The sequence below is a fragment of the Solanum dulcamara genome, chromosome 11 (assembly GCF_947179165.1).
Source record: "Solanum dulcamara chromosome 11, daSolDulc1.2, whole genome shotgun sequence".
Lineage (NCBI taxonomy): Eukaryota > Viridiplantae > Streptophyta > Magnoliopsida > Solanales > Solanaceae > Solanum > Solanum dulcamara.
The window spans coordinates 57,431,211-57,458,807 of NC_077247.1; the positions used below are offsets into that span (position 1 = coordinate 57,431,211).

Below are 27,597 nucleotides of genomic sequence, written 5' to 3' on the forward strand. Positions count from 1 at the left end.
TGGACAAGTATTGTTGGACGAAGGGAGCATCTACTAACTTTCTTACCTAATCGCTAATTCTCATAATCTCTAATACAGAGTCATGTCCTCGGTAAGGTACAATATGCATGTCATGTCTAATGACATCTCGCCAATACTTATCCAGCATACCTCTATTTCTCTTAAGACCCACTATAGCCAACTCCTCACACCTTTTCACTGGGATATCCGTACATCTTTTATTCACACTTTTTAAATAGAGTTAGTATTTATAGATTTTTAATCGATTTCTTTAGGACAAATACACAATTTGAGCAAAAGTTACTAGTCTCACGTTGACACAATACTTCAAAGTTATATCTTCCCTCCTTATTTTCATCATCTTATCCACCACGTAAACTACTCTCACCTTTATCATCTATATATTCATTCCTAATATACATCCACATATCCATCTTAACGGACTCAATTCCACTATTTTCACCTTTTGAACATGGCAAATCAATCCACCTATACTCTGTCGCATATATGTAAGATGTATATATTTTTGGTTCCTTTCAATACAATGGTGAAAATCGAGTGCAGTACTTTGCTCGTTTTTAGCAGACAAAGAATCAGCGTTTATTACAGAAGTAGTTTCCAACACAGGTGGATGACCCCAAAAGTTGACACGTGACTAAAATTCAAATACATCCACATATCCATCTTAACGGATTCAATTCCACTATTCTCACCTTCTGAACATGGCAAATCAATTCACCCATACTCTGTCGCATATATGTAAGATGTATAGATTTTTGGTTCCTTTTAATACAATGGTGAAAATCGAGTGCAGTACTTTGCTCGTTTTCAGCAGATAAATAATCAGCATAGTTTCCAACACAGGTGGATGACCCAAAAGTTGACACGTGACTAAAATTCAAAACAATATGCCTAGAGCTAGAAGTAAATTCCCCCCAAATTTTAATACGCCACAGCGGTGGCGCAGCCCATTTCCGCACCATAGAAAAAGGAGTGTAGTATTTTTAGGAAAGGAAATAAATCCTCGTCAGCGCGGCTTCGATGAACAAAAAATAAAAGGGATACCCAATGGCTCCCCAGTTGGTCCTCTTTTCACCCAAAAATCCAAAATCCTAGGGTTTCAACTGCGGCCGGCAAATCATTTCTTCCCTTAATCGATTCCTGTCACTCTCTCGGGGTCTTGTAGGACTCTGATCTCCTTCATCGGGGAATCGAGCTTAGCGCTGCATCTTAAGCTTCGCCAATTGGAATGGCGGGCTCTACTTCACTGCTCATTGGTCAGCTTACCATTGATCTTCCGGTAAAGTTCTTATTCCCATTATTGGTTGATTGTTTTTTCAATTGACTTTGAACTGAATTATGAATAAGATTGATGATTCTTTGTTTTGATGAGCATTGTATTTTGCGCTGAGGTGAGGGCTATCTGTGTTGATTTTATTGCTTCTAAGGAGCGACTGATCAGCCACGCTGTTTTTCCTAGAGCTCATTCCAGGCTGACGGCTATTCTAGTTTCTGGAATTAGGAGTATATGGTGCTACATTAATGGGATTTTGCGTCTAATTTGAGGCTTTGTCTTTTGGTTTATGATTCCTTGACCCAGTGCTGTTTGTGTTAATAGAAAGTAAAGATGCTTGGCATCTCTCTCGGACTTTACCTGTTACCAGACATATTGATAAGTGCAACAGCCCAAATTTAAAGTAAAAATGGGAAATTTTGCAGGAATGTAAGGGATCAACTACAACATACCCTATGTAATTGCACAAGTGGGATATGGTGAGGATAGAGTGTACGCATACCTTACGCTTACCTCTTACAGATAAAAAGATTGTTCCCGATAGACCTTTGGCTCAAAATTAAGCATACCCAAACAATTTGAAAAAGAACACATAAATAAGAGTAGTAACAACAACGAGATACTGTGAAATGAAGAACAATACACAACATACATAGAAATGAACCGTATGACAAAAAAATATTGTAATATCCGAAGCACAAAAACTCATATGATACCCAAAGGAGAAGAAACTACGAGTATAATGCTAATACAACTATTAAGAAGGGAGGTCTAAGAGCCTGTTTGGATTGACTTTTGGCTTTTGACTTAGGGGGTGTTTGGATTGGCTTTTTAAAAGTAGCTTATAAGTTATAAGCTAAAAGCCATAAGTTGGTCAATACCCAACTTTTGCCTTTCAACTTATTTTTGTGTTTTTTTGGCCTAAAAATAGGTTCTTAAAAACATTTTTGTCTTTTCCAAACACCTACAAAATTAAAAAAGAATTGAAAAGCCAAAATTTACTTAAAATAAGCCAATCCAAAACCCTCATAGGCCTAACTTATGACTTTTGACTTATTTTTACCACTTTAGCTTAAAATCAAGTGCTTATAAACACTTTTTTATTTACCCAAACACTCGAAAAATGCTTAATTGTTATTTTGACTTAAAAACACTTAAAATAAGCCAATTCAAATAGGCTCCAAGTATGACCACCAAGCTTATTCGCGAGAAAGCGAGAGGACAGTCAACTTTCAACTAACCTTCTATCCTAATCCGCGAACTCCAAACCCTTCTATCTAAGGTTATTTTCTCAAGGTTATTTTCTCGATAAGCAAAAAATGCGCCATGTTTTATCTAATTACCTTCCTTCAATATTTCCTCGACCTACCTCTAACTCTCTTGATGCCCGCCACCGCCAACCTCTCAGACCTCCTCAGAGGGGCATCTACATTTTCTCCTTTTACATGTCCTAATCATCTCAGCCTCGCTTTCCTCATCTTGTCCACAAGGGAGGCCATTCCTACCTTGTTCCGAATATCTTTATTCCTAATCTTATCTCATTTAGTATTCCCACACATCTACCTTAACATCCCCATCTCCGCAACTTTCATCATTTGAGTTTTTGACTGACCAACACTCCGTCTCATACAACATAGCCGATCTAACCACCACTCTGTAAAACTTACCTTTAAGTTTTGACGGTACCTTCTTGTTAAGACTGTGGAGGCAAGCCTCCATTTCGTCCACCCTGCACCAATCCAATGTGTAATATCATTATCGATCCCCCTTTACCTTGAATTAAAGACCTCAAATACTTGAGACATCCTCTTCGAAGATGACATAAGCATCAAGCATTACTTTCAAGCCAACCTCGCACATAGCATTACGAAACTTACACTCTAAGTACTCAATCTAGGTTCATCTCAACCCGAACCTTTTGAACTTTAGAGTTTGTCTCCAAACCTCTAGCCTCACATCAACTTTGTCGCGAATCTCATCAATCACTAGTATGTTATCTGCGAATAAGATACACCATGATCCCTTACCTTGAATATGCTGCGTCAGTACATCCATAACCCTTGCGAAAAGAAAGGGGCTAAGCGTCTATTCCTAGTGCAACCCATCATGATTGGGAAGTGTTGTCAGTCCCCTCTCACTGTTCTCACCCTAGTCTTGACTCTATTGAATGTGTTCTCAATCGCCCTAGTGTAAGCCACAAGCAGACCCCTAACCTCCAGGCATCTCCAAAGAACCTCCCTTGAGACTTTGTCGTAAGTCTTCTCTTGGTCGATGAACACCATATGTGAATCACTCTTCTTGTCCCTATAATGCTCCACCACTCTCCTCACAAGATGGATGACTTATGTGGTAGATCGCCCCTGCATGAAACCAAACTAGTTCTCAGAGATACAGACACCCCTCCTCACCCTCATCTCCATCATCCTCTCCCACAAGAATGTAAGGGATCAAATAAAGAATAATCATTGAACAATCACCTCATGAAAGGCGGTGAGAGGGAGAGAGAATCAAGACAAGACATTTCATGTTTTACAAAAAGAGAATCAAGAGAGATAAACAATATGACTTCTTGGTACCTGGTTAAAAGGGAGAAGGGAATCCCTTATCAACTAACTGATCTGGGGAAGGAAGTCCCAGCTAACATCCGAAAACTAACTATATTTGACTACTCATCCTTTATTACCCTGACTTCTATGAGTTGCTTCCAATTGCCTTGTAGGATATTCTGGTAAATCACGCTGCAGTGGTAGTAGGATTGTGCTTGTTAACCTAGGATTTTTGATGTGCTGAATATATCCATAAAAGAAATTTGGTTACATTAGTAAGTGCAATTTTCTTCTTGTTCTCTCTCGTTGGTCTTTCATTTCCATTTGATTTCATAGAGTATGGTGGCCTTTCCTGTTTCTTGATTGGACTTATTTATATTGGAGTGAACCTTTCCTCCAAGTATAGTGTTTAATACTTGACAATATTATTTAAAACCGTTGTTTCATCTCTTAAAGCGATGCAAAGCGAGGATCATAGCTTCATAGCTGAAGTCATGAACTTCAACAAAGTGTAAGCTTCCGAGTTGTCATGATTGGTGAATTGCATTATTTGTAACTTCACTTCTTCCATTTGGTTAGGTGCTGATTCTTTTCTAATACAATCCCTTATCATTCTCTAACAGAAAAAAACAAGGTGTAAGCTTCATATAAACCACACTGACAATTGAGTTGTCATAATGATGGTGTTGTCGGTTTTTTGTGCTTTTTGCTTTTAAAAATACTAGCAATTGAGATGTTACATTCTCAAAGAAAACCACGCCAGCAATTGAGATGTTACCTTCTCAAAGAAAACCACACTGACAATTGAGTTGTCATAATGATAGTGTTGCAACAGTTGAGGTTCGAACAAGACACCAGCCCTAAAAAAATGGCAGTGTTGGAAGTTGTGTGTGAATAGATTCATAGTCTCTTAGTCTTGGTGTTCCATTTTATTACCACATCTGTTGAAAATTGGTATGTAGAACCATAATTTCTGTTCCCCCAATATCTTTCTCATAATTATTTCCCTATTCTCAATTCCTTTCTGCTCACTGCATTGTCCTGGTGGCTTGCACTTTTGGCTTCGATGTCAGGAAAACTATGTGTCGATCTTATTCTCCGTGTTTGTCATTTTCTTGTCACCCTCAGTTATATAGTTATATTTCCTTTTTGTGACTTGTTATGTCATCCAATGCTATACTGCTCTGGACAGATTGATGTACCTGAAGGAAAAACTGTAGAATCAGTTACTGAATCTTTGAAGGAAGAATTTGCTTCTAAACGTGCTGATTATGTAAAGGTGTGTTTTACGAATTGTTAGTTTTCTCCCACTTCCCCCCAATGTTTTGTTGTGTATTTCGATTAAGGTGCTTTTACAAGGTTTGAACAACCAAGGAACTGTTTTGTATACTTCCAGAAAAGGAGAGAAGAGAATGCACAAAAGTTGTATGATGTGACGAATAATCATTTTAAGTTGTCAACAGAAAGAAAAAATCTTATAGTTCATGGTGCGGATGTTAGCATTGATCTTCTGTCTAAGAGACAGCATGATGCAATTAATATGCAAATTGGGATTGGTTCCAGCAATGGAGATAATGATAGCAATAGTTGTGAAGATGATGGATATGCCTCTTCTGAAATTCTTCCAGGATCTAGCATTGCCGTCAATAATGCTGGATGTCCCATTATACTTCCTAAAGTGGAAAGACTGCCTCGATATACTACATGGGTATTTTTGGATAGGTATGTTAAATTACCTTGATTGAAAAGTCATGTGGTCTTCAAGTTTGATTTGTGCCTGTTCTTTTCCTTATATACCCAATTTAGCTTGCTTGCTATCTAAAATTTGAGGTTCTTTCATCACTTCCAGTATGGCATGCTGTTGAACCTCATAAATGTCTAACCGTATATTTCTTGATAATCTTTAACTTACAATTTATCAATTATTTTCCTTATGGAGTACTTTTTAGGTGTTAACTGTTGCATCTGATCGTACAAGGTATGTATTTAGTGCTATTTTGAATCACCTGTGCTAACCCTTTACAGAGGCTTTGGTCTTAGCATCTTGTGTTTATCATCATCGGAATTTAATACCATGTTATACTTCTGTTATTATCTCTCTATTATTTTCTGTACTTTGATTACTCTATTTTATCTGTGTCGCTTTCGTTATTTCCATTATTTGCGTTATTCGTTATTTGCTTTCCCATATCGCTTTGAACTTCTTAGCCTTATCTGACCTCTTTTTATGCTTCTTTTGAGCCGAGGGTCTCTTAGAAACAGCCGTCCTACCTTGGTAGGAGTAAGGTCTGCGTACACTTTACCCTCCCTAGACCCCACGTTGTGGGATTTCACTGGGTGGTTGTTGTTGTTGTTGGTGGAATTTAATACCATCTGCTTCTGGACTTCTGTATAATTGCTGATCCTCTAGGCCTTAGAAATGTTTTATTTTGCACTATGGGATTTCATCTGATGCCTGTTCCCAGAAGGATGTCAGTTTGACCTTCTTGATAAGTATGTCGAATGCCATTTAAATGGTTTCCTCCTCGGCGGGAATAACTTTGAATATGTCATCCTTGTTTTACATATTAGTTTTAGTTTTAGCTGATGACCTATTGAGTTCGCCTCAATGTCCCCCTCTCTCCTTCCATAGCTTCTTTCTAATGAGGGTGGAAGTCTTCAGTTTGGTGTTGTCTTTTGATTTTAAATTTCCAGTAACATTGTAAATCACGATTCTAGTACTTGTAACGATCCAAAATTTCATCATTTTTGTTGAAGATTATTTTTCTCCTTTAACGTATCCCCCCTCCCTTGTTGTGTGGAAGACTCAGACTTAAATCCCTAGACTATAGCCTTGACGATTGTTGAAGATTAATAGTTTTCTTGTTATTTTGGAACTGTTCTGATCCTACTTTGATTGGTGTAGAAATCAGGGGATGCCCGTGGGTCAATCAGTGGTTGGTCGTAGTAGAATTTATTATGACCAGAATAGTGGAGAAGCTCTAATTTGCAGTGATAGTGAGGAAGAATTACTTGAAGACAAACAAGAAAAGAGGGAGTTTGTAGAGTCCGAAGATGTTATGCTGTGGTTGGTATAATTAAGCTACATGAAGTACAGGATTTTTTTTATTGTTTAGAAGTACTGGATTCAATTGTGCCCTCCTATATTTTTGCTTTTTCTACTGTAGTAGAATCATCAATCAGAACATTCTTTGCTCATGAAACTATGGTGTCATGTTTCTTAGAGCAGCCAACTTTTTCCACCTCATGACAATCAGATAATTTTTTTCCTGGGGTCTAGCTCCATATTCAGATAGAGATATTCCGTACTAGATACGTTATTTGCTATTCCTGTCTTTCTTTAGCAGTAGTGTTACCTATTATTTGCCCAGAACTATGACCTCACTACCATTTTTCAGATTACACTGTCCTAACTGTAATATAGATCATTGTTCAGTTGATGTCAAATACAGATCTCTTCTGTTTTAGCCTTTTCTCTTGCCATCCATCTTTGTGATCAATTAATTTTAAAAAAGCAGTTTCTTAAAAACTTAATTTCTTTCACAAAGATCCCCTTTGAAACTTATTTCAGGAGGTTTCAACTTGTACATATGAAATATATTTAGATCTTTAATTATCTGGAATATAGCATGCCATATGGAAAGGGTTCACATGGTCTTGAGCTTGGAGCATGGCTTATAAGATTTTCATTATGGTCTGCTATTTCTTTCTGGATTGTTTGCTAAATGTTTTTTTTAATGCCGGTAAAGTAGATTTTCTCTGGCAGTTCATATAATGTGCTATCTAATCCAATATGTGGCTAAGATGATGTATCGCTGTTTACTTATTTGCAGTTCAACTATCCAACAAATTGGCCTGTCCGATACAGTGTTAGAATTGCTAGGGCAGTTCTTGTCTAGAAAACCCAGTGAAGTCAAGGTACACACTTCGTTTAGAGGATAATTACTCTTTGTTATTCCTTTATAAAAAAACAAAACAAACTACACTCTGTTATTAAGCTCTCATTATCGAATAAAACTGCTCACAATGCGAACTCTTGTCCAGCTGCTTCCCATTTGTTTTTTTACTGGCTTTACAGAGATAAATCACCATCAAATGTCTATCTTATACAGGCAAGATATGAAGATCTTGTTAAGGACAAAAATGAATTCTCCTCAAAGAGTGAGAACATCCAAGGGACTCCAAATTCATTTCTTGACGAAGATCTTGATGCTGCTCTAGATTCTTTTGACAGCCTATTCTGTCGTCGATGCCTTGTATGTATATATCTGTTGTTTTAACTCTTGGCTGGTTCTGCTTCATACTTTTCCTTCTGAATATACTTTTTTCTTTTTTCTCGTTTTGTCCTCACTTGCAGGTTTTTGATTGTAAATCACATGGATGTTCGAAGGACCTGATTTTTCCGGTATGTAAATGGCTATTTAACCAATGTTTTAGTATCTCAGGACTTTGTACTTCAAAATGGATTCTTATAGTGTTTATTACTCCTTACATTCATAAGGCTGAAAAACAATTGCCATGGTGCCCTCCCGACGTGGATAAGGAGCCCTGTTGTCCCAATTGCTATCGCCTGGTATCTTGCTCCTCTTATTTTTTGTAATTTCTGTTGACATCAATTTTGCCCTGACCTGAATCTTTTACTTTATAAACAGCTATCATTTCTTAGTAGGGGTATGTACTTGTTCCTTACTCCTATTGTGGCAACAATACCTACTAACCTTCTGAGTTCTTTTACTCATTTATGGCCATCAAGAAGGAAAGTGCAGCTGGATTGACTTCCCCTCAGTTTGCTAATCATGGAGAAAACCATGTCCAACCATCTGATATTGCTAATAATACTCAGGTGCCTGGTACGGAGCATTTATCAAGGACATTACATTCTTGCGAAAGCAAAAGTGTTTCATCGAATGCGAAGAATATCTCTGAAAATATCGATTCAGAGCTTAGGCTGTTATGTGACATCACTACTGTTCAGCGTTCTGCTTCTCCATCTAACAGAAAATCTGATAGTAAAGTGGGGAAAACCAAATCAAAATGCAAGAGAATAGCTGAAAATGTTCTAGTTGCCACTAAAGAGCGGCGAATAAATATGATGGCTGTGGAGTCTGGCTATATAGCTTCTGGTAGTCTAGTGTCCAAAGACTTGAATCTCCAGTCTAATTCACATAAGGATGTCAAAGATGTTAGTTCATGTTCACAAAAAACACAACAATCTCAGTGTGATAGAAGGTCTAGGAGGGAAGTCTCTCCAGTATTGCACAGTAAAAATTCTTTGCAAGGTGAGGGTTTCGGTTGCCAATATAAAGAGGCTGCCAGTGATAAAAATGGGATGAATTATGCCTGCATTCAAGATATAGATGGTGACAAACCATGGAGACCACTTGAAAAGGCTCTCTTTGAAAAAGGTCTTGAAATGTTTGGTCGGAGCAGGTCAGTTAACTTCAAATTACTCTTTGCAATTAAATCTACTCCTGCTGTTGTCAGTTCTTTGACTTTGTATACCTTGTTTCTCAACACTATCTCTTCTGTAATATCTTCATAAATCATTCACTCGAATACTGGCTTACTTTTGTCTATAAAGAAATTGTTGTGCTAGCTTTTTAATCAAATTCATGCTAGTTCTCAATAGGCAAACTAGAACTTGCAAAATTTTCCTCGTTAAGTTCCTCCGAACTAAGTTGGAAATGGCAATTGGACTTCTCATGTTTGATGATTGTGTGTGCATTCATTTCCTGTTTTACTTGTCAATGCTCTCCTAGATGAATGAAAAGGCTAGACTTGTATTTTTTCACAGCTGGGATTATTTACCCGACTTAAGCACCTTATTTGTCATACAGCTGTATGATTGCTCGAAATCTGCTGAATGGTTTAAAAACTTGTTGGGAGGTGTTCCAGTATATGAACAATTCCGAGAATAAGCTATCACTAATAAGTGATGGGGTGAATGGAATGTTTCAAGGCTCTTTTAAGGGTGATGGCCATACAGTCATGGTTAGTATATTGACTTTGTTCATCAACATGTTTCTTTGCGTTCTTGTTGAACAGTAGTAATATTATTATTACTCCCACTTAAGTTGATACTTTTTTGAATTCAATGTCAGGGTAATCAACCACGGAGAAGATCTAGATTGTTACATAGAAGAGGTAGAGTTCGCCGCTTAAAATACACAGGGAAATCAGCTGGATATAATGCACTTAGGAAAAGAATATCTGAGAGGAAAGACCAGCTTTGCCGTCACTATAATCCATGTAATTGTCAAGCACCTTGTGGAAAAGAGTGTCCTTGTATCGTAAATGGGACCCTCTGTGAAAAATATTGTGGGTAAGACAGCATTCTTCTCGACAAACTCCAGTGCATTAATAATGTGGGATCTGGGCTGTAAATTATTCTTATGAAATCCACAGTGCTAAACCATTTTTATTGTCTTCTGGGTTTTGTCTGTCATTTTCTTTTTCTGTCTCTTAAACATCTCTTTAATCACAGTTTTGTACCTAAATTAATTCTGGTTCTACGCTTTGTCCTTATATTCTAGATGCAAGAGTATCAAGAATTGCAAGAATCACTTTCGTGGTTGTTTTTGCATAAAAGGTCAGTGTAGAAGTAGACAATGCCCTTGCTTTGCTGTAGACAGGGAATGCGATCCTGATGTTTGCCGGAATTGTTGGATCAGGTGAGCTCCCGGTAGTGCTATGCATTTATATTCTGTTTTTATCTAGTTCCTGAAAATTGGTGATATAAGTTTGCAGTGTCAAACTGGAAGTATTTCTAGTGCCTATGAGCATCTGTGCTTTTGGATTCCCCATCTTTAGTGTACCTTGTTGTTAGTGGTTGCTAATTTCCATTCATCTTGCATTTTTGAGATATCTTGTATCGCTCCTCCATGCTCTCAGACTTCTTTATTGACAGCCTAAACTATGATTTTCAATTTGCATGTGCCAAGCTAAAACACTAAAGGGTTTGTTTGGTTCGTGGACTGGTTATGCAAGGCTTGTAATGTATGAATTATTACGCATTGAATAATTATGAAGGGTTTGATATGCGGTGCATAATTGTGAAGAGACTGCTAGTCCGTGGATAGTAATGTCAGATTGTTAGCTGAGAACAATAATATAGGGGTTGTTATACAATATCTATTTTAAAGGTAATTTTATTGATATATACTCTTATTGATGTATTGTTAATATGGGTAGTCTTATTCTAAGTCCTAAACTACTACGCCTCAATTCCTACCAGCTTGGGATTGCCAGTATGAATCCTCACCGACCCTGCTGGTCCTATCTTAGACTATTCCTCCCAGGGTGAAATAATATTATAGAATTTTGTAGAGTTTATTACGGAAAATCAAATGCAACATTGGTTATGCAGAAGTTTATATGAAATTTTCAGAGGTTATGTTAGTAATCATAATTTTGTGATTTTCTTATAATGGTAACATTCTATATATTAACAAGTATACTATAGCAACCGTATAGTCCCCTTACAGACAATTATAAAATAGAGGAAACTTCCCATCTATGTTCGTGTACATGTAGTCTAAAACATCAAAAATATCTTTAGTTTTTACTAAACATTCCTGTTTACACCAAAAATAATAAAGGGTTAAGCAATTCATCTTCAACTTCTAGATATTGCATTGCTATCCTCAAAACACCTCTAGTTTCTCTCTACGCATCCTACCAAATACATGTTGGGACAATCCTCTATCTCTCATTTTGGTTGGATAAAATTCCTTCTCATCCCAATTGTCTAGTGCCTCCTTAACTCCTTTGTGTTTCTTGGCATTGGCATCACCTATCTGACCCCTTCAAATTAATGAAGATTTGCCAAATATATCTGCCCACTTGTAGCGTAAGAAGCATAATTTTATGTTGCAAATTAGACATTGTATTAGTTATGCAAAACTTTATTGTTGTGCGATCAATCGATTCCTAAAAGCATAAGCTATTACGACAAATTCACCGTGTTATCTTCATCTACCATACTTAACCAAACATTCTATGTAACATTTCTTTAGCTTTTTCTCTCCCTAAAATGAACAACCTTATTGATTTTTTTGATGGTTGATAATTATTTATTGCTGAGCAAGTGACAATTGACGGGCAAGCTTTTCAACCTCGAGTGAATATTGGCATCAATTTATGTTTCATAAAGAGTTAAAAGGTCGTTCTGTTGTAGTATTGGAGTAGTTAATTGCGACATAAAATCTCGTATAAGAAAATGAAGTGTTTGGTTGGCTGCGTAAGAAAAATAATCTCATTACTAATGCAACGTTTGGATGGTAGTTTTAAATTATACACGTATTAAGTTATGCAGAAATCTATTCATTATCTACACGGGACATAATTTGGAATAAAACTACATGTATAAGCAATGGGGATTAACCCTTTTAAAGACAAAAATGCGCTTTTGAAGTAAGTAATATATGTATAACAATCCCTCCATTATTAATCAACTTATAACAACCCTTCTTTATTAATCACCACATATAAACAATCGTTTAATTTTGTTCATTTCAACATCCTTTATTTTTTGTTATAAAGCTTTCACGTCTGTGTTATTTGGCTCTTGCAGCTGTGGTGACGGGACTCTCGATATTCCTCCACAAAGAGGTGACAATAATGAATGCGGTAACATGAAGCTTCTTCTCAAACAACATCAAAGGGTAATTATCACTATTTATTTGTGAAGGATAGTTTGTTATTTTTATCCAAGTTAGTGGTTGCCACTAAGACAAGTGATTGTTATTTGTTGCTCCCTCTGTTCTCCAAGGTTAATTAGATGGATAAAATTTGAATTTGGCATTATCAGCTTACATGTTCTAGTTTTACCAATCTTTTTAGTTGAACCTTTGATTCGTGTCAGAAGTTATGTTTTCTTCTAATGTGGTGTTGAATTAAACGAAGCTTTTTTCAGTATTTTAGGGTATTTCTTAATAGAGGAAGTTTCAAGTATGTTGGGTCCATAGTTCAAAGACGGGAAAATCGATGATGACGTTGCACACTAGATTGGAGTGGGTGGGTGAAATAAAGGGTTGTATCCAAGGTTCTGTGTGATAAAAATGTATCACCAAGATTTAAAGTGTAAGTTATAAAGAGTGGTAGTTACACCAACATTCTTGTATGGAGCAGAGTGTTGGCCAGTCAAGAACGCTCACATTTAGAAATTTGGGGACAGGAGTGCAAGTGGAAGGAAAGGGAAATTAAGGAGGAGATAAAAAAGGGCGATGGATTGTTGTGCGGGTGATAAAGCCTTGTGTCTCGATGGTTTCTCATTGACTTTCTTGAGCACTGTCAAAACTGATGTAATGGACACTATTGTCGAGTTCCATGAAAGAGGTGATTTCGAAAATGTTTGAATGATTCTTTCGTTAGCGCACTATAACTTTTTGTGCTCTGACTTTTGTTATTATCTTTCTATTACTTTCTGTACTTTGATTACTCTATTTTATCTACGTCGCTTTCGTTATTTGCGTTATTCGTTATTTGCTTTCATATAACGCTTTGAACTTCTTAGCCGTATCTGACCTTTTTTTATGCTTCTTTTGAGTCGAGGATCTCTCGAAACTCCGTCCTACCTTGGTAGGAGTAAGGTCTGCGTATATTTTACCCTCCCCAAATCTCACGTTGTGGGATTTCACAGGGTGGTTGTTGTTGTTGTATGTGGATGAAGGATTAGACTTATATGTCTAGTAATAAACATTTGTAAGGTTATTCCTAAGGTGCTCTTTATTAGAATTAAAAATGTGTTGGATAAGATGGTTTCTACTTCACAGAATGCTTTTGTTTAGGAAAGACAGATTTTGGATGCATCTCTAGTGGCAAATGAAGGGGTGGATTCTAGGAGAAAGCTTGGAAAGCTAGATGTGTTGTGTAAAGTTGATCTTTAAAAAAGGCCTATGATCATGTGGAGGTTCCTAGATTTCATCATGTTACAAATAGGGTTTGGCTAAAAGTGGAGGAAATGAATTTATTTTTGCATCTGCTCTATGAGATTTTCTGTGTTAGTGAATGGCAATTCGTGTAGTTTTTGTGGGAGCTCGAGAGGTTTGAGACAAAGGGATTCCTCTTTTACCGATAATATTTATCTCTGTCATGGAAACTTTGAGTAGGATGATGGATAGAACTATTCTAAGAGGTTACTTGGAAGGCTTCAATTTTGCGGTTAGGGGTGCAAGGACAGTCTTGGTGACACACATGTTTTCAAATGACACCTTGTGTTTTTATGTTGCAGTTGAGTCTCAGCTGGATTATTTAGGCCAAGTCCTTGGTTTCAAGCGGGGCACGCCTTAAAATTAATTTTGAGTAAGTGAGATTATTCTAGTGGGGATGGTGAATGACATTGGAGTTCTTGATCAAGTTTTAAATTGTAGTGTAGTGGCTTTGCCGACCACCTATCTAGGAGTTCCTCTAGGAGCTTCGAACACACATCTTGTGATGTGGAATTCAGTTGTTTAGAGGGTTGAGTAGAGGTTAGTAGGTTGGTAGAAAAGATACTTGTCCAAGAGAGCAAATGAAGTGTTCATTAAGACTATTCTTTCGAGTATTCCCCCTTACTATGTTTTTGTTTCTTGCTCCAACTTGATCACATACAAGTTGGAAAAGATTCAGACAAATTTTCTATCGGATGCTGCAGAGAGGACTTGAAATTTCATTTGGTGCGGTGGGAAACCTTTACATCTCCCAAAAATTGGGGTGGCCTTGGAATTAAAGATTTAAAGGTTTTCAACTATGCTTTATTAGGTAAATGGCTACGGAGGTTTAGGTTAGAGACACAAACTGTGGAGGGGGGTAATAAAGGATAAATATGGAAATGATGGAGAACTAGAGACATCACTTTGCCTTTTCATTGTGGTTTGAGGATGAATCTTTTGAAGGAATGGGATGTATCCCAGCTACATGTCATTGAAGGTCGGAGATGGGGCTGAGGTTAATTTTTAGGAAAATAGATGGTGCGGGGGTCATTTTGAAAGATGATTTCCTGCTAGAGAGATGGCAGTTCAACGAATTAGGGGGACATAAGGTGGAGACTTTTTGGGACTTGAACTTTTTTTAGAAGTTTGTGTAATGATTGGGAAGTAGGTGTGAGACTAAAGGTAGGGTATTATGCAAGAAAGCCTAGTTTGAGGGGGTCGAAAGGTTGAGCGTGGAACAGTTTCTTATTACATACTTTTTTTGGCTGTGTTTTTTTTTCCTGCCTAGCTTCCACCCTAGTAGAAGTTCGGATAGAATGAACTATAAAGGCCATCGTCTAAGGATCTGCCAGATTGCTGATCTCACTTAAGCTTTCGATGTCTTAAATAACAGTAAGAAGAGGTAGGCCAAGGAACACTCACATCACGACCTGCAAATTCGATGGGCTCAACTTCCACTGAAAAGAGAGGCTCGACCTCAACCGTGGATTCGAAGCCTGATGGTAGCTTCTTCTTGGTAGTACGGCTCCAAGACTATCTATCCCTTGTGCATTCATTGGGCTTTGGCATGCCTTCTCTTGGGCCGATTGTGGGCGAGGAGTTATTCGAGCCCTCCACACCCTAGTTTATGGCCATGTGCTCTAATTCTTTGAATTATAGGCCCTAACACTGTCTCCACTAGATCTGTTTTTGAGGAATTTTTCCTCTCCCCAACCATTTCTTGTTGAAGAATGGTGCGTTTCGAGGTGTGAAGTGGGAGAGAAAGGACATCACAATTGAGGTTTTGAATAAAATGACCTTTTGATTTTTGATTTTTTTCTTTTTCATCTTGATAAAGTAATCAGAATGAGAGGTATTAAGCTTTTTATCATCCTGGCACCGAGCTAATTTTTCGCAGGACCTTTCCTACAGTATTGTCACCGCATTAGAGTTTAACCACCAAGTTCGAGATGGATGTTAGTCTTATTACATAGGCAAGGCAACCTGGTTGATAGACGCATGATGGTGGAGATCGGGGAATAATGGCGTGTTTTCTGTGTAAACTTTCTATGAGAATCTGTTGGTTAGGGAGGAGCAAGTGTGTCCATATAATGCAATATGGATCGTAAAGGTATCTAGTATGGTATGCTTTTTCACTTGGTTAGCTATAAGAGGGGTGATTTTGATAGTGGAGAACTTGAGAAAGCAAAGGCTGTATGCATCAACTGGTGTTACATGTGCAAGGAGGCGGGTAACGATATTGATCATCTTCTCTTACATTGCGGTTTGACAATGAGATTATGGTAGGATATGTTTAGATGGTTTGATACTCAATGGGTGATGCCAAAAACGGTAAAAGAATTGATATCCAACTGGAGGAGTGGGAGGAGAAGAAAAAGACCAAGGGCATGGAATATGGTGCCACTTGCATTAATGTGGGTTGTTCAGAGAGCGAGAAATAGATGTAGAGTTGAGTTCCCTCAGTTAATAAGTAGTCTTCATTCTCTTATTTTATTTGGGTGAACTCAGAAAATTCCATATTCTAAATTCCATATTCTATAAACGATTGGGTGGAGTTTGTAGAGAATTAGTTGATTGTATAGATTCTTTACCTTTTGATATACCACTTGTATATGATCGTTTTATGGCTTTGTTTATGATATGAAATATGTTTACCTGGTCAAAAAAAATATTGCGGAGATGAGGATACTCAAATAAATGTTTGCATATCATGAGAGAGATGATTAGAAACAAAATTATACGGGGAAATGTGTGAATGACCTCAGTGGCGAACAAGATGAGGGATGCAAGACTGAGATGGTTCGAACATATGAAGATGAGGTGCCTGGATGCACCGTAAGGAGGTTGGAGAGGTTGTTGGTTATAACAAGAGAAGTAGAGGTAAGCTGGAGAAAAAACTGGGGAAAGATAACTAGACTGGATTGTCACTTATTCAGCTTACTGAGGATATGATCCTATATAGGAAGGTCTGAAGCCCAAAAATATTACAGTAGAAAGATTAGTATGTATCCGAGTGTTGTTGCATGGCTTGTGGGAGAGGCAAGAGGCCTCTTCTTCTCTTCTCCTTATTAGTTGTATTATTTAGTAATTACGTAGTTTCTTTTCTTCAGTGTTTATTGATATTTGTTGCTTCATGTGATCTGTGTCATTGCTATTTGTCGCTTTATTTGATCTGTATCATTGCTATTTGTCGCTTTATTTGATTTGTATCATGTTATTTTGCCGTCTTATTTCCTTGCATTCCTACTTCAATTCTTCTTTTCTTTTAAGCCGAGAGTCGATCACCTTTCTACCGCGCAAAGGTAGGGGTAAGGTCTGCATAAGATTTCGAGGAGCAGTTAGGAGTTGAAGTCCCATCAAAACACATGCTGTTTCTTTCCATCCATATACACCAAAATATACATAAAAATACAATCAACTTTATCAACAAAAAAATATACATAAAAATATTATTGAATTGTGTCTCTACATTATTACACAGAAATCCTATTTGTAAACAATATAACACAATCCTTTACCAAAGACTGTATATACCTATTCTTATTCTAACACTCCCCCTCAAGCTAGTTCATACAAGTCATATATACCTAGCTTGTTACAAATGTAATTAATATGAAACCCGATGAGTGGTTTGGTGAGATATCTGCAAGTTGATCACTCGACTTCACAAAATTGTCAGTCAATCTTAATGTTCTTAGTCTTCTCATGAAATAATGGATTTGATGCATAATGTCAGTCAATCTCAGTGTTTTTAGTCTTTTCGTGAAATACTGAATTTGATGTATAATGTCGATAAAACACAGAGTGATAAAAATACAGTGTTGAACTTTCTAAACGAAGCTTAAGAAGATTGTTTTAGATCATAGAGTGACTTACACAATTGACATACAAGGCTACCAAGCTCCCCCCGACCAATAAAACTAGGTGGTTGCTCCATATAGACTTCTTCCTCGAGATCACCGTGGAAAAAATATTGTATAATGTCGAAAAATTTGATGTATAATGTCGATAAAACACAGAGTGATAAAAATACAGTGTTGAACTTTCTAAACGAAGCTTAAGAAGACTGTTTCAGACTATAGAGTGACTTACACAATTGACATACAAGGCTACCAGGCTCCCCCCGAGCAACAAAATCAGGTGGTTGCTCCATATAGACTTCTTCCTCGAAATCACTGTGGAGAAAAATATTTTTAATGTCCAATTGATTAAAAAGCCAATGGACATATGCTATTTTAGCAATGGGAGAGAAAATATCACTGCAATCACAACCTAAATATTTGAGTATACCTTTTTTTATGGCAAAAGTAAATCCAAAATAGAAAGAAAACATTGCACGAATACTCAAATCTGATGGAAATAATGTAATGGTCGCTGAAAAGTTCCCGAAATCTGGTATAAAATTTATGGATCGTCTCGAAATCAACAGATGGGTAGATTTTAAACAAGAAAGTCACCATAAAACTGGCCAGAACATGTTCATGCACCGGATTATTAGATTTGATGGTTGAAAGTGGTCACAATCAGTGAAATAAAATTATATGGGTAGGGTCGGAATGATGGCATGACCCTACAAAGAAAGAGAATTATATGGATAGCGTCGGAATGATGGCACGATCCTACTGAAAAAGAAGAATTATATGGGTAGGGTCAGAATGATGATACGACCCTACACAAATAAGAAAGTAGTCACCGAAAAAATGGTACGGTGCAAGTTGGAATGATGACACAAATAAGAAAGTAGTCACCAGAAAAATGACACGGTTCTATGCAAATCAGAAATGAAAAAATAGTCAGCGGAAAAAAGTATGGTGCTATGCAAATTAGATATGAGAAAGTTGTCAATGGAAAGATGCATGGTGCTACACAAATTGGATATGAGAAAGTAGTCACCAGAAGATACATGGTGGCCCATCTTTTGCTAATATAATCATTGGCCTGACGGGCGACATATATGGATAATAGGCCTCCCCCCCTCCCCCTTCTCGGGCAACGGAAGCTATTTGATTTTCTGCCAAGATTGTAGAGACTCTGATACCATGTGAGAAATATAGGAGAAAAATATTATTGAATTATGTCTCTACATTATTACACAGAGATCCTATTTATACACACTACAACACATTTGTCAATTTTTTTGATGGATCCATCCACTTTCCTTGAGCAACAGCTTCCAACCCTTCTTTTAGAATGGGTGGTGTTGACGAGCTGATGCCAAAAACTGCAAAATACCTGGATCAAATATCTGCTGCCACTAGCCAAATGTAAAAACAAATGGTTCTCTGTCTCCTGTAAGATGGCGCAAGAAGCATTTATTGGCTATTAGGGATGGCAATTGGGGCGGGGAGGGGCGGGGGGATAATTAAACAGGGCAGGGTGGGCCGAATATTATTTTCTGAAATACATAACGGTGCAGGGCAGGTAACGGGTCAAGTTGAATTGCTGTTTTCTCGGTGCTTTACAGGGCACATTTACATTGTACACATCTGCTTGTATAATTACAAAGTGCCTCACGTTTACGTTGAAGCACATCTGCTTGTATAATTGCAAAGTTTATGGCCAACAATTGTTTGGAAATAAAGCAATATTCAAATAAGAAAAAGGAATAAATAAAAAACATTATCTTGGAAATACAGAATTATAAAACAGGAGATATCACTTACTTGTAGTTCTGTCTTGACATTCTAGCCACAAACCACACTTTCTATTTGAAAGAAAAGAATAGTTCAAATGTTAGTGGCAAATTTAAGGTGGATTCTGCGAGTTCAACTGAATTTATTATTTTTGATTTAAATTATATGTATACATATATAGATACAAAAAATTATAATCATTTTCAGTTCACTCAATACTCGTATTCTGAATTTTCTCTAGTGACCAGTACAACACTTCTCCAGGATATACCTGATATTAATACATTGCAGGCAACTATTATAAGAAAAGACTAAAAAATATGCATGACAATTACCCAATAATTACAAATGTTTCTATGGTAATTAGAATATTTAAGATTTATGTTCCTCAGGAAGATAAATAAAGAAAACAAAACAAAAAGAGGAACAACTTAAACGGGGCATGGAGGGGCGGGGCAAAATCATGAGAGAAAGCTAAACAGGGCTGGTTAAAATCTTAGCAGGTCAAGCCTCGCCCCGCCCCGCCCTAGCCATCCATATTGACTATCTGAAAACCCTTCTTCTTGAGATTGTCTAGAGTGAGAGTAGCATTTAGAAGAGCTGTTCAGGTGAAACATTTGATTTTTGGAGGGGGATTAGTCTTCTAGATTAGCTTCCAAGGCGAGTGTCTGTTAAGACATTTGGGATGTTAAGTCTGTTGTAGCCTTCTTTGACTCTGAGTAGGTTCCTTTGCTTGAACCATTGCATTTCAGACTGTCTGGGATTTGAGGATTTACTGAGCAACCTTCCAGCGAATTGTACAAATCAAAGAGCTCACTCAATTCCCAATCTTGCAAATTCCTTCTGAAGTGCAAGTCCCATATCTTCCCTTCTTTGTTGTTTGCAACGGTTGAATCTGGATTAGTAGCTAGTAAGAAGAGCCTTGGATGAGAGTCTTTCAATTGAAGATTAAGTAACCACTGTCCTTCCAAAATTTGATAGTGGTGCCATTCCCAGTCCTGAAGGACACCTTTTGAAACAATTCATCTTTTGATATTGGTCTTCTTGGTGCACAAGTTGTCTTGCCTTCCATATTTGACAATAACCACCTTCTTCCATAGGGTTGATTCTCCTTGGCTGAATCTCCCCCACCATTTCAATAGAAGGCTCTTGTTATGTTTGCTTAAATCTCTTATGCCTAATCCTCCATGATCCTTAGACAGTAGCACTTTTTCCCGTTTCACTAGATGAAGTTTATGCCTCTCATTGTTCCTTTACCAAATAAAGGATCTTCTCAGCTTGTCCAACTTACTCAACACCTTGGAATGCTTTGGTATGAGGGACATAATATATGTAGGTATGCCTATCTAAAACACTGTTGATGAGTTAATCTTCTTCCCATGTATATGTATTGCATTTTCCAGTTCACTAACTTTTTCTCCACCTTTTCTATCACTCCATCCAGACTTCTTCTTTGTACTTGCTCCAATGGCAGACCTAGATTGGTTGCTGGTAATAAACCTATTTCACAGGCCATTATATCAGCCAATTCCTGGAAAATCTTGCTCTTCAACAGGTTAATATGGAGCCCTGAAATGATTTCAAAGAGCATAATAGTCAGTTTAGATACTGCACTTGGAACGGTTTTTTTTGAAATTGGTAAATTGTATACTGCACTTGGAACGTTTCTGCCCCACCCAAATATTAAAATCTCATCTGCATAGAGCAGGTGAGAGACACTAATAGAGTGGTTTGGCCTGCTTTCTACCTTGAATCCTTTAATCCAGTGATTGAGAATTGCTTTGTCCAGCATCTTGCTGAGACTTCCCATGGCCAGTAAGAATAGAAAAGGGGAGAGAGGGTCCCCTTGTCTTATTCCTTTCTGAGGAGAATAAAAAGTCAACTGGCTCCCTGTTAACCAGTGTAGAATACTTGACTGTGGTGAGACTATATTAAATCCACCTGCTTCCAAATCCCATTTGACTCAATAAGGAAAGCAAGCAAGACCAGTTGATTTTGTCAAATGCCTTCTCCACATCCAACTTACACATAATCCTAGGGTTCCACTTTTGAGTCTCCCATCAAGCATTTCATTAGCAATTAGAGAAGCTTCAGTAATCTGTCTATTCTTCTGGAAGGCATTCTGTTCCCCTGACACAAGCATTCTGTTGATTCATGTCTTCTTTGCTCACTGGCTAGTTCTTAGTTCACATGCTACCATTTTACTTGTTCTCGATAGTACCTTTTTTAATGTTCAATTGTTTTGAAATCTAGTAATTGGCTAAATTCATCCCCTTTCTTACAATAGTTGATCTTATCTTGCTGATATTTTGATGCTCTAGATAGGATTAAAATATTTTAATATAAGAATTGAAACATGCGGTGAAGAAAATGGACCTTATAACTAATTTAATGCAAAAGTTAGCTCATGAAGTGAGTATAACCGGTATTATGAAAAGCCAATAATAGGGATGAGTTTGGCTCAGAAACCATGTAAAGAAAATGAACCTTGAACCTATCTCATTCTCAAAAGTTAGCTGTTGAGGGAGGATTGCCCAAGACCATGAAATGGGATAGTGACTTATTCCTCAAAGCCCGAATCAATGTAGGACATTTTAACAAACAGAAAGATGGAGGTATGCTGCAGTCAGTTTAATGGATCCAACTTTGTTTGAGTATTTATTTTTATGTCTAGTTCATTTTGTATGCTTCTGACAATATCTTCATATTTGTATTCTTAGCGAGACATTGTAATGGAAAAAAGTTGAATAAATGTTAATTTTATATAATGTATCATCTCACTTTAGGGTCTTATGAGGCTTTAAAAAATGTGCTGCTCCCTTTTCTTCTTCACCCTTCCTGTTCATGTATTATCTTTAGAGCTGCTCTAGTGTAAGAATGAAGGTTTTAAAGTTCCAGTTTTAGGCTAATTGGCATTCCTTACATTAATTTTTGCAGGTTCTTCTTGGACGGTCTGATGTTTCTGGATGGGGTGCTTTCTTGAAGGTAATAGCTAAGAACAGTTATGCTTTTTCTCTGTGTATCTGCACATCGTTGTTATTTTTGGGCTTATGTTTAGAATTACTCACAGAATAGTGTTGAAAAGAACGAATACCTTGGGGAATATACCGGTGAAGTAATCTCACACCATGAAGCTGATAGGCGTGGAAAGATTTATGATCTTAGAAATTCTTCTTTTCTCTTCAATTTGAATGACCAGGCATGAGAAATGACTTCCCTTCATACCTTGATAAGTTAGTCCATAGGGTAGGGCCTCAACTTTGGTCTGACGCGAATCACTTGTCTTGTGTACATGTAGTTTGTGCTTGATGCTTATCGGAAGGGTGACAAGTTGAAGTTCGCAAATCATTCTCCTGATCCAAATTGCTACCCCAAGGTATTTGCTGAAATTTTTGTAGGCACTCCCTAGATTGTTTGCCTATGGTAGATTCAATAATGCTCAATTAACTCTTTGACAGGTTATTATGGCTGGTGGAGATCACAGAGTTGGTATATTTGCCAAGAAAAAAATTTGTGCTGGAGAGGAACTCTTCTATGATTATTGTTATGCGCCAGATACACCACATGTCTGGGCAAGAAAGCCTGAGGCACCCACTACAAGAAAGTAAGCTTGCAACGACATTTTATAAATGTCGTATTAAGTTACATAAGACATATGTTTTACATTTGGCATAAATATCTGAAATTTTAATGTCGGGAATTTTCCGACATATAAGTAAATGTCGGTAAAATATTTACGACATTTCAACTTTACCTTTATCAAAAAATAAAAATAAATTTACGACATTTATTTATGACATTTGTGAAATGTCAGATTAAAATTTCCAACACATAAGTTAATTTTGCTAAACGTATAATGACATTTCTTTACGACTATTATCATATTTCAGCATTATATGTTTTTAGCTTATTGTTTGCGACATCTTTAAAAGTGTTTGGAATTATTGACACTAATGCAAATATTTTTAACACATCCTACAAATGTCAACAATGGTTTCTCTTAACTTTACAATTTTACATGAAATCATAAGCATCCAAATTCAAACAATACACCATTATACCTACAATTTTCGTTAACCATAGAAGACAAACGGGGATCATATATTGAAAAACAGAAGTTCTCTTCACCTAATTCCAAGAATAAAAATCTGTAATCTCTACAATAAAACAATTTTATTGGTTTCTTTTAACTTTAAATGAAATCTTAACCATCTAAATTCAAATAATAATACCTACAAACTTCATTAACCATAGAGAACATAAACGGTGATCATATATGAAAAAATAAGAGTTCTCTTAACATACAAGCAAAATCTAACTAATTCTGGAATAACAAGAGATGTCTTCATTCTACAATTATTCTTCTACTCTTTTTGCACCTACTTCTATATGTTCCTCTCCAATTTAATTGAGTTAGTTTTCTTGATAGCCTCTTGGATGGGATTGGAAGTGACTAATGTCGCAACCCGTGTTTTGTTATAAAATGCAAAGCAAATTAATTAAGAAGTAATTAAAAGCTAACAATAGACCTCATAGTTACTTACACGAACATTTTCATTTAGCGAATATTATTAAAAGTGCAGCTTCCTTAAAATCATCCTTCTAATTATGCAGTGAGACAACCAATAGTGGTCTATGAAGTCGGAAACAAAAACATTAGGTGATTTCTTTCCATCTGTCCTAGTCTTGCTGAATATAGTTCCTTGGTACCTGATGTTGGTGGGAGGTGATAAATTTCCTATGGAATTGATCAAGTTGCACAAAACCTAGCCCGGACACAACAATTGTCAAAAAAAAGAGGCACTTTATTATGTATTGTCCGTTAAAGAGGCGCACAAATAAACTATGAAGTCTTATAAACAATACTCGGTAATATAAACAAATTACAATTGCATTACTTTCGATTTATGATGAACTAGCATATACAACCTACTTTAGACCTATTAAGGTTGCTAGATCCCACATTGGTTGGGGGAATGAACTTGTAGTCTACTTATGGACTTGAACAAACCTCCACTTATGAACTAACTTTTGGGGTTGAGTTAGACCCAAGTCCTATATCTTTATATGGTATCAAAGTCAAGTCCATCGCCGTTAGACTCTCGGTCCACACTCTAGTTGGGTCTGGGCGTGAAAGGGGTGTTAGTGTGGCTAGATCCCACAATATGGTGGTCTGCTTGCTTATATGGACTTGCGCAATCCTTTCTTTATGAGCTAACTTTTGGGGTTGAGTTAGGCTCCAGTGTCGTATCTTTACAATATCCACATAAAAAGAAAATAAGAGTGGTTGAATGAGAATAAAAATTGTGATGCATAAATGTTTTTCTTTCTAATGACTTTTTTGGTTATTTCTATTTTCTACCTATTAGTTTTATGAGCAAGCAACTTGGTACCCTTCCATAATGAGCGCATCGACACTTAATATTTTCTTTACAGAATGTGATCTTTAAAATTTAAAGAAATATTAGATCTTAACCCATAATTTTAAAGATGCGCTGTATTAATGCTAAGAATTTTAAAATTTGAACCATCAAATTAAAATTATGGATTTGCGTCTCTTGGTATGACGTGTAAAATGGAATAATCATAATAAACGGAAAAAATGACTTAACACGCTAATTTGATTTTAGAATTTGATCTTCGATATTCTGTATGCCGATCATAATTAAGGATGGCAGACAATTGGGAAATCAAGAGCTTAAAGTTTAAACCAGAAATTTTAATGTGAAAAAATATTCATTGAAATAAAGATTGCATTTGGCTAATGTAAATGGAAATTGGCACAAAAATGTTCATTCACATATCATATGGTTCAACTTTTTCATTTTGACTCCTTACAACTACAACAACAACATACCCAGTGAAATTCCACTAAGTGGGGTCTGGGAAGGTAGAGTTTACGTAGACCTTACTAAGAGGTTGTTTCCGAAAGACCCTCGGCTCAAGTGTCTCAAACCCAAGTAAAAAAAAAAGAAACAATGAAGACAACATAACAATTAGTAAGAAAGGCGAATGTAAATTCTACAATAAAGAAACAACAATAACAGCAAAATAGTGTGATAATAGAGACACAATACACAACAAAATACACTAATCCTTCACCTCTACGAACCTTCTACCCTAATACGCGTCCTCCACTCCTTCCTATCTAGGGTCATGTCCTCGGTAATATAGAGCTGCGCCAAATCCTATCTAATCACCTCTTCTTAATACTTTTTCGGCCTACCTTTACCCCCTCCGATTTCCCTCTATAGCCAGCCTCTCGCACCTCTTCACTGGGGCGTCAACGCACCTTCTTTGCACATGTCCAAACCATCTCAGCCTCGCTTTCCTCATCTTGTCCGCCACAGGAGTCACTCCTACCTTCTCTCGAATAACTTCATTTCTAATCTTGTCGTTCCTAGTATGACTACACATCCATCTCAACATCCTCATCTACGAAACATGCATCTTTTGAACATGAGAGTTGTTGACTGGTCAGCACTCCACCCTATAAAACAGGGACGATCTAACCACCACTCTGTAAAACTTCCCTTTAAGTTTGGTTGGTATCTTCTTATCGCATAGGACTCCAGAAGCAAGCCTCCATTTCATCCATGCCACCCCAATGCGATGTGTAACATCACCGTCAATTTTACCACTATGCTGGAGTACGGACCCAAGATACTTAAAAACTCTCTCTTTGGAATAGGTTTTGTGGCTTGCCTCACTTTTGTGTCTGCTTCATTTTGACTCTGAGAGAACTTCTAGTCTCAACTTTTCAGTATTCTTTCTCGATTTGTTTTATTTCCTTTTTTGATTTCTTACAGAAACTTGGATAATAAGATCTTAAGAAAATTATTTTATGATTTAGAGACCAATCACATAGATTCGGAGAGAGACAAACTACTCAAATATTCTTTACTAATTGATATTACATATTGCAAGCTATTATAATTTGTATCAAATATCATTGTAAATAATTATTATTATTCTGGACCAAAATAAATAAATATTATTGTTATAGTAAAAGTATCACGCAAAGTTCTCAAGTATGGGAAACAATAAAAAAATAGATAACAAAAACAAAGTTCAAACACTTCTGTATATAATTTGTTGACAAAACCCGCAAGCAAATATTTGTGCAACTTCTGTTACTTTGTAGCACAAGAAAAGAAGTTAGATGAATGAATTTTCTATTTTTTATTGGTTGTTGGTCCACCTATTTCTTACCTTTTATATATATTTTTCTTTTTTTGTTGTTTCTTTCACACTTTTTTCCTCCTCAAGTTCCTTCTTCGTCAAGTTTAAAATGTTGGAAGATACAACATATGAAAAACAAAGAATTTACTCAAGTGAAATTAGTCCATGAATCAAATCGATCATAGATGCAGCTTGTGCATTGTATCATAAAAAGAACATAAATATCATATGTGAACTAAATATCTGCATCTTTTTTCCTTGATTGGTTGTTAATAGCATTGTTATTTTAATACCATAACTAGGGAATCAGAAATATAGTGAAACCAACCTTTGCCCTTTGTTTCTAGGAAATAAATAGCATGCATTTAGTAGCGTGCAGCTGGTGCACTATACCAGTCACCACACCCTATGGAGTAAGCATCTGGAAGTCAATCAGTGCTCTCACTGGAAAGACTTTGCAAGAATTTTTGAGATCTCTCCTGGAAATGGTAGGAGAATTTCCTTCTGGTCTGACCTCTGGATTGGACAAGAACCTTTAAGAATAGCTTTCCTGATATTTACAGTATTACCTCAAGGACAGAGGCTATTATCAGTGAAGTTAGGAATCTAAATGGTTGGAATATCACTCTCAGAGGAGGACTCAATGACTGGGAAATGGAGTTAACAACTTTTCTGCAAACTATAGGAGGGATATCTCTGAAGTTGAAGACACCATGATTTGGAAGGGCAGGGGTAAGAAGATATACACAGTCAGGGGAGCATATGCTTATTTTGGAAATGAGGGCCAACATGAAACAGATTGGCCCTGGAAGCAGATTTGGAGAGGGCCAAAGTTCCTTTCAAGGTCAACTGCTTTTCTTGGCTAGTAGCTAGAAAGGCCTGTCTCACTTGTGAGAAACTTCAGAGAAGGGGATGGTATCTGAGCTCTAGATGCTTCTTATGCAAAGCCACTGATGGGAACAACAGCCATCTCTTCATCCGCTGTGGTTATACCTCACAATTTTTGCATCGTTTTCTCATTCTAGAAAACT

The 27,597-nt window shown here is 36.9% G+C and overlaps 1 protein-coding gene across 6 annotated transcripts in view; it reads left to right on the forward strand.

The window, feature by feature from the left end:
• Nucleotides 1-940: 940 nt before the first annotated feature.
• LOC129874729 (histone-lysine N-methyltransferase CLF-like) overlaps nt 941-27,597 on the forward strand; it is a 31,889-nt gene continuing 5,232 nt past the window's right edge. For 2 of the 6 annotated variants that reach the window (XM_055950070.1, XM_055950068.1), the window contains exons 1-17: nt 941-1,300; nt 5,033-5,119; nt 5,237-5,562; nt 6,746-6,907; nt 7,674-7,758; nt 7,953-8,096; nt 8,198-8,245; nt 8,342-8,413; nt 8,594-9,270; nt 9,678-9,831; nt 9,942-10,162; nt 10,374-10,511; nt 12,413-12,503; nt 22,322-22,369; nt 22,455-22,583; nt 22,683-22,760; nt 22,843-22,988. In XM_055950070.1, coding sequence (XP_055806045.1) covers nt 1,250-1,300; nt 5,033-5,119; nt 5,237-5,562; nt 6,746-6,907; nt 7,674-7,758; nt 7,953-8,096; nt 8,198-8,245; nt 8,342-8,413; nt 8,594-9,270; nt 9,678-9,831; nt 9,942-10,162; nt 10,374-10,511; nt 12,413-12,503; nt 22,322-22,369; nt 22,455-22,583; nt 22,683-22,760; nt 22,843-22,988 — 2,657 coding nt within the window. In that variant the 5' untranslated portion in view covers nt 941-1,249. Of the gene's footprint in view, nt 1,301-5,032; nt 5,120-5,236; nt 5,563-6,745; nt 6,908-7,673; nt 7,759-7,952; nt 8,097-8,197; nt 8,246-8,341; nt 8,414-8,593; nt 9,271-9,677; nt 9,832-9,941; nt 10,163-10,373; nt 10,512-12,412; nt 12,504-12,969; nt 13,155-22,321; nt 22,370-22,454; nt 22,584-22,682; nt 22,761-22,842; nt 22,989-27,597 lie in introns of those variants that run through there. The other 4 variants (XM_055950069.1, XM_055950071.1, XM_055950072.1 and 1 more) reach the window with 4 other exon arrangements.